A 7,943-nucleotide genomic window follows, 5' to 3' on the forward strand; every position below is an offset into this window, starting at 1 on the left:
CCTACAGAACAATTCAATTAAAACATCGAAATACAACTTCTTCACTTTCCTGCCTCTCAACCTGTTTGAACAGTTTCAGCGAATAGCCAATGCTTACTTTCTTTTCTTGCTGATTTTGCAGGTATGAATTCACTGCGCTGTTTCTAGCAGATTGTGTTGTCTGTTATCAAAGCCGGTCTATGTATCGATAGTGGTAATAAAGTGCAAGCTATATCCCTGTTATGAATTAGCGTCTTAGTAAAACATTAGAGTAGATAGAAAGTAGGGCAGAAAAAAAGCAATTTCCTCTCTTACCCTTGGATACGAAGGTTTGAACTAAATGAAGAAAAAATATTAATTAAAGTTTTCAACAAATTGTGTACCTTTTTCATGCCCTGTCCTACTATCCCTTTGTGTCTACATCTGAGTGCTCCCGGCCGTCCTCGGATTTGCATTACTTATTCCTCCTATAGTACAAAAGGAAGTCGTCTCTCAACCATAGGTTTAAAGGCAAATTCCATTGGCAGTCTCAACGGAAACAGCAAGAAGAACAAATTTGTAACCTGTACTGTTTCCCTGGGAAGGAAGGAGTTAACATCAGGAAGGCTCAAGGTTGGAGTTAGTTTGCATAAAGCTGAATATTGCTGCTCCCTGCTCAGGAGGGTGAGGAAGGTGTCTAATATGGAGCTTATCAGACACAGGCAACACTATCGAACCCTGCAGCTCATAATGGCATTGAGTTGCACTTTGCCCATCGCTGTTGGCAATACTATTCTGTCTGAAAGCTGAATGCACCGGGGAAATTGATATCAGGGTTTCTGCCTCTTTGTACTTTGCTAGAATATGGATAAATGCAGTGTACTCTGTTGTTGCTGAGCCATACTGAAATACACGTTATCAAAAAAAGGGTGTAATTCTGATTATGTTTCAAGTATGACATTTTAAATTTGACCATTTCAGTGCACACAAGTTTGCAAAATTACCTTTTTCAAATGCTCTTTTTCAATTTCACCTCAAAAAAGCATAGGCAAAATTTTGTTAAGTCTCTAGCAAACTACATACAATCTTCTTTGCTTATTTACAGGGAATGAAATTGGGAAATTTCAGCCCACGCATATTTTTCAAGAAACTAGTGAAAGTGCCTTTCCAGCTAAGCTGACAGCACTGTTCCTGTGTTGTTGTACTGCACTCTAGCTGTTTGTCTATCAAATTCATAGTATTTCAAACTATTTTCCTTAAATTATTCTGCTGTGTCTTTTGCTGAACCATCTAGGAGTGACTGTATATAAAAGCATACAGCTTTTTCTGCTACCTGCATCAAGGTAGGCTAAAGAGGGCAGCTATTAGTCTTTTACATTTACATGTTCCTCCATTTAGTTTTTGCCCTCTTCTGCCCACTCACTCCATCCCTGTAGCACTGGGAGTATCTCTTCCTGCATCAGGAGTGGATGAGATGGGCAGGCTGTGGGGACTCTGCCTCCCCACTCTTTTGGCGCAGCCCAGTAGAATCATAGAATCATAGAATCATTAAAGGTTGGAAGAGACCTCCAAGATCATCGAGTCAAACCATCAACCCAACAACACCATGTCCACTAAACCATGTCCCTAAGCGCCTCATCTACCCGTCTTTTAAATACTTCCAGGGATGGTGACTCAACCACTTCCCTGGGCAGCCTGTTCCAATGTTTAACTACTCTTTCAGTAAAGAAATTTTTCCTTACATCCAATCTAAACCTCCCCTGGCGCAACTTGAGGCCATTTCCTCTCGTCCTTTCGCCAGTTACTTGGGAGAAGAGACCAACACCCACCTCGCTACAACCTCCCTTTAGGTAGTTGTAGAGAGCAATGAGGTCTCCCCTCAGCCTCCTTTTCTCCAGGCTAAACAACCCCAGCTCCCTCAGCCGCTCCTCATAAGACTTGTTCTCCAGACCCCTCACCAGCCTCGTTGCCCTTCTCTGGACACGTTCCAACATCATGTAGGACATGCCTATTCCCAGTTAGGTGAGAAGGTAGCAGTTACATCTGTCTGCAGCCTCCACAACTGAGCGGGGCTGTGCTTGCCTCTAAACATCATTCCTCCTGGCTGGGTTTGGCGGTGCCTGTAGGATCTGGGTTGTGACAGTGCAGCGGAAGGAGCAATCTCAAAGAACAGCTCTCCACCCTTAAGCAGCTGCTTTAGTGGCATAAATGTCAGCTTCACAATGCACATGGAGTTGACACTGCCCAAATCCAATCTGATGGACACAGTGATGCTGGTATCACATCGCTTCCATCATTAGTGCTGTTCTTCTAGAGGAAGGGGAGAACTATGCTGGGGTAAGACATGCCATCTCTGCATCACTGAAGGCATGACAGAGTCACCTTCAACTCTTGGGTCCTCTCACTGTTAAAGATGTGGGAAACAAAAATGGCTCTGTCAATCTTGGAAGAGCAAGGTCAGCCCTGGCAACAGCTGTGTGTTTTTTATTGATATGAAGTTTACTTCAGCAAAATGTGAAGAGTTACTGAAACAAAAAATAGAAGCGTTTGAAGGCTCTGCACAGCAGGCCTTGCTCAGATAGCTCTGGGTCCCTCACAGCAGGCTTGCCCATGTCAGTGCCTCCAGAGAAATCCACTGGCGTCTTTGCAATCTTAACGTTACAAACAACAAGAAAGAACAACCCACAGCACTTCCTGACAGCTCCGTGTTTATATCCTAAATTACAGCTTGTTTTGTAAGCAAAGCGTGGGTTCCCTGGCTGTCCCACCTTTGTGGGGTCACATTATATGTGATAGAGCTGCATTTCTGTCTTTATTCTGTATTCAGATATCATAGAAAAATGTTATCTGCAGCTTCCACAGAAAGCAGTGTATTGTTTCCATCAGTTTGCTGAACTGGCAGGAAATTTCTCAACTCAGATCTTTTCTTCCTACAGTTGATTCCTCAGATTTCCTCGCTGGCCTGGTTTACAACGGTGGTGCCCCTAGTGCTGGTGCTGGCTGTATCGGGAGTCAAGGATGCTATCGATGATTTTGTAAGATCTGTATTGCTGACCTGTACTTTGGAGTTTGCCTGTGATTCTTCAGCACAATGACTAAAGCAAACCGCTTAAACACAGCCAGTGGCAGGCAGTTGGAGAACTGGTCTGTGGCCAAGATGGGTTCTGAGATTTGATCCCCAAATCAATGGTTCATTACCTCAAAAGGAGCTAGAATTTCCAAATTGCTGAGCAGCCCAGCAGCTCCACTGATTTTCTCTGAAACTGTTCAGCATGTCTGATAATGTGGTCACCGATAGGTATGTCTGGATGCAGGCACAAAAGTCTATTCTTAGGCCTCCACTTTGGAGAACTCATCTTCTGCCATCTAGCTGCAATGTAGGCAGAAAAAACATTTGGTAGAAAGTAAGCATACAACCTGTGTGTGATTTTTCATACTTGCACAGCTTTGGCTGAAGTCTGCTCCCATCAGACTGTCAAAGCCCCATTGACTTCACAGGGTGACGATAGAGCTGAGTTTAGCATCTGATTTTCTCTCATTAAATAATTTTTATGCTCTATGGAGACTCGGTGCAATTTTCCAAGTAGGCAGGGGGGAGGTGGCGAGGTGCTCTCCCAGGGAGCAATGCCAGAACATCTGTGGCCACTTCCCATATCAGAGCAGAAGAATGGATTTCTCTGGGTGCTTAGCTTACACAACTGTGACGGGCAGGACCAACACCAGTTGAGTCAGGACTGTGCTAAGTGACATGTAAGGCTCTACCCTCCTTCTTCCCTCCAAGAGCAAGCCCAGCATTGCCTGTTGCTCTTTGCAGTCTAGTTATGCCCTACGTTACTAGTGTAAACATGGGCTCGACTATGACTCAGTTGTGACTCTAATCTGCCTGACCCATTCACCCAGCTGGGTGAAAACCTAAAATGTTAATGAACTGCCTACAGCTCTTGTGTGCTTGGTTTCCTGGAAATGCCTTTTAACGTACTGATCCAATTTTCAGAATCGACACAAAAGCGACAAACACGTCAACAACCGCCCAGTCCAGGTCCTGATCAATGGCATGTAAGTCCTTTTTCTTCTGCTGTAATTTTGACTGGGAAGAGCATTTTATTAATAATAATTTTTTTCTGTGTGATTCCCAAGGATCACTTAACAAGTTAAAATTGAATTGTCTTTCACACCATTAGTTCACCATGTAGTTCTGGACTATGTGTCTGATTAATGAACCTAAGACACAGTACCACAATCAGTGCAGACATTATGGCTGTGACCTTGCACTGACAAAAAGTAAACTCTTCTGTTCCTGGAGAGAGATATATATATATATATATTTTAAATAAGTGATACTTTGAGAGTATTGTATTATAGCACTCCTTGCCCTAGAAGTGACAAGCAAGGCTATCTTCCCATGTCCATTTATATTCATAGCATTTATTTCTGCATTAAGCAAAACTAGGCATTATCAACAAGTTATTTTAAATTAAGAAGCAGGAATAGTTTCCTCATACATGTCATAATACTTTGAGTGTTTGTAGCACTTCTGACTTAGATGTACTCAAAACATTTCAGCTGTGTGCTTTGGACATTGTACTGCTAGCACTGTTCTTTCCTGCAGAAAAAAATAGCAGAGGCTTTGGCTTTTGTGGCAGGCAGATGTGCTGTTTACTTGCGGCTCCATGGAGTCCAACTGTTCATAGGACATAGCTGTAGACAGCTGTGAAGTTTCTCGTGACTTTTTTTTCTGTACTATAGATAGCAGTATGTTGTGTAAACTCCAACACATGATCAAACAGTTAAAAACATAACTGGAAACTGAAGAATAGGAACATACTTTTTGTGCTTTCTTCTAAGTAAACCAGTTTCTTAGTTTACTGTGTATTAGTTGCTGTGTCTAGGAAACATAGATTGAAATTGAAATTTTCTAATATTTCGCCTTTGTTCAAAAACTGGAAACCATAGGTCCTGCCCAACTCTGACCAACATTGAAAAAGCAAGGCTGAGCTGAACTCAAGCTTGAATACCCAGCCCTGCTTTGATACAGCTCTTGATATTTCTTACCTCTAGATTTTGCACATACAGCTATCGTGACTCGGTTACGTTGGTGCCTGCAGTTTAGCTGTCTGTCTGCATGCACATCTTGCTTAGAGCTGTGAAGGCCGCTGCAGACATGGGCTTAGCTAGGCACACGCACAGCCAAAGCACCTGCATTGACCTTCCTGACAGCCAGGCCCACACAGAATCAGATCTGTTGCTCTGGCCCTTAATACCACTTAGAAAAGCTAACACAACCAGCAATTTTCCCAGGTGTTTGGGAAGTCTGTTACACAAAGTAGAGGGTTTTTTCTGAGACAATGTGGCCCTTTAGGAGAAGGAAGGGAGTAGTCAGTCCAGAGAGAAGGACAGTGCATATGGACTGTGCTGCTATTGTGGGGATAGGTCTCAACCCTGCACAGGTCACCCCAACCACTCTTACTGCTTTTTTGTATTGTGGTGGTCCCTTAGCTTAGTATGGATCAGGCCACATCATGGCAGACCCTGCTCCATCTTATCAACAACCCAAGTCCTGATGGCACCTACAAGTCTGGCTTCAGGAGCAGAGCCCAGTATCCTACTTTCCCAAGTGGCGTTTGCTTTATGTGCCTACTTACTAGGAGTTTTCTTGCAGGTTAAAGGATGAAAAATGGATGAATGTCCAAGTGGGGGATATAATAAAACTAGAAAACAACAACTTTGTGACGGTGAGTACAGTTTCTCTCCATCCTGCTCACAGTTAGTCTCTGTAATTACTCTTACCACTCACAAGCAAATGAGTCAGTAGTGATGATAACTGCTTCAGAGACCTGCAGTGTGCAGAAACGACAAGTAGCATTGTAGTGCCATGCCCTCTGACTGTGTGAACTCATGCCAAGTCTGTCTGTCTGTCTGTGCTCAGGCCGATCTACTGTTGCTGTCGAGCAGTGAGCCGCACAGCCTGACATACATCGAGACAGCTGAACTGGACGGGTAAGTGAGCCGGGCCCTTGGGTGCAATCACTGTTACCAGTGCAAGGCCAAATCTTCTCTGGTGACCCTGGGTGGTGCAACCTTACCTGCAATAGCTTTTGTAGCAAGAGTTTCCTAATACATAGAATAAACTTCGGGTAGGTATCTTGAAAATAACATCTTCTGGTGGATACTTTTGCCTCTTTCAGTGCAAATGTCTTATGAGGAGGGGACTTTTCCTTTTATTTTTAGTGACAGTTCTTCCAACACTGAGAGTTAGTTTGAAATGCGTTCCTGCAATATCCCAGGTCACTGGCAGAAGCTTTCTGTTTCTTGTGTCTCCCTTAGTCTTTTCTCTTAGCCAGATTATCTGGGTGAGATAATCACAATGAATAACTCCAGTAATCCCCTTTGGACTGCTATACCATAATATTAATGCGTGCCCACTGCAAAGTCTTCCAAACATTGCTCACGCCAGGGCACAACTGACCACAAGTCAGAGGGCTGCAACTAATTTGTATTAATTGGAATAAACTGGATCTGACCTCATCTTTATGACTCAGTTTGCATTACCTTTTCTGCATTGCCTGAAGCTAGCATCAGCTTGAAGGACTAAGCAAAAACAGAGAGATCAAGAAATCATGTCTCTCCCAATACCCTACAGACAGCCCTCTGGACTTTCCCTGTCTGATTTCTGCTGAAAATGAGCTTGTAGGTCCTGTACATGCAAGTGCCAGGAGGCCGTGAACAAATGCAGTGTTTCTTTGACATTGCATTTCAAACTCCCCAGCTAGCTAGTCCCAGGACTTGAGTACTCTTCGGGACCAGAACACCATGGGAGAAGATCCAGAGCTCTCCTATATGCTCAGATACCTCAGGGTTCAGTGTGGTATGAGTGGCAGGACAGACAGCAAGCTGCTCAGCGAGCTGAGATGCCTGGTCTTGCACTTTGTCATGAAAAGGAGAATACAGAGCCACCTCACTCTCTTTGGTACCATGGTACCGTGTCCAGAATTCCTCTGGCTTGCCTGTCTTTGCAACTGAAAGAGACAACTACACCCTTTGGCCAGGTAAAAAAGGCCGATGTCATGGTCCATCAGATGTCTAAGGAAGAAGACTGTCCTCAAGAGCAGAAGTGACTTTCAGGAAGAGCTTTCAGTTCACAGAAGACTTTCAGTTCATGTTTTTGTCTCATGTTATTTGTTACAGTGAAACAAACCTGAAGGTGAAGCAGGCACTGACAGTCACTGCAGAGCTTGGAGAAGATCTTCAGAAACTGACAGAGTTCAATGGTGAGTCTACATGGAAAATTCACTTTCCAGAGGATTTGCGCAAACACCAGAGTCCAGAGAGTGCCCGGGAGTCTCCCTTCCAGGCTGTCCCCTGCTCCCTGCTAGGAGTCGTCTGGATGCACCAGTGGGAAAACAGAATGGGTGCATTGCAGTCTGTACAACAGATATAAACCACCTACGTGGAGAAAGAGAGCCCCCTTCCCTTGCAGGTCTCGGTGCCGTGCATGACTATAACCTGAAACTGCGTTGGTGGGAATTCTTCTCGCTGCACACTTTTGTTTAGCATCTGTCTGTACATGCTGAGACTACCCACCTCAAACTTCAATATGAGAGTTCATGTAATTGCACAGTGGAAACTGTTCTCCCAAAACTGCATGCTCGGTTCGGATCTCAAAATATTTTCACACTGCACTTTTACATTGATGCAGCAATGCTGATGCATCAATTACATTCAGCTTCTGTGCAGTGGCACTTTCCAGACACCGTGGAGACCTGAGGACTAACTGTGCACACAGGACAGGTGACTACTTCCCAGCCTGAAGCCTTGCCCTGCTGGCATTTCTCTCCTCTCTCGATGCCACAATAAAGACTATTTTAAGATATTTAAAGACAAGCAGTACAGATGTGGTTAACGGGCAACATGTCCTTCCTTAGCACTTTTGTATATCAAATATAGAATAGAATAGAATAGAATAGAATAGAATAGAATAGAATAGA

At 43.9% G+C, this 7,943-nt stretch overlaps 1 protein-coding gene across 1 annotated transcript in view; it reads left to right on the top strand.

Annotated features, from left to right (window-relative positions):
• The window catches only part of LOC103922307 (phospholipid-transporting ATPase ID-like), a 74,856-nt gene that overhangs the window by 30,097 nt on the left and 36,816 nt on the right, over positions 1–7,943 (top strand). The window contains exons 4-9 of the mRNA XM_009330418.1: positions 8–121; positions 2,895–2,993; positions 3,953–4,014; positions 5,618–5,690; positions 5,885–5,955; positions 7,144–7,226. Of these exons, the coding sequence (XP_009328693.1) occupies positions 8–121; positions 2,895–2,993; positions 3,953–4,014; positions 5,618–5,690; positions 5,885–5,955; positions 7,144–7,226 (502 nt within the window). The remainder of the gene's footprint in view (positions 1–7; positions 122–2,894; positions 2,994–3,952; positions 4,015–5,617; positions 5,691–5,884; positions 5,956–7,143; positions 7,227–7,943) is intronic.

Source organism: Pygoscelis adeliae, unplaced genomic scaffold, assembly GCF_000699105.1.
Source record: "Pygoscelis adeliae isolate BGI_AS28 unplaced genomic scaffold, ASM69910v1 Scaffold628, whole genome shotgun sequence".
NCBI classification, from domain to species: domain Eukaryota; kingdom Metazoa; phylum Chordata; class Aves; order Sphenisciformes; family Spheniscidae; genus Pygoscelis; species Pygoscelis adeliae.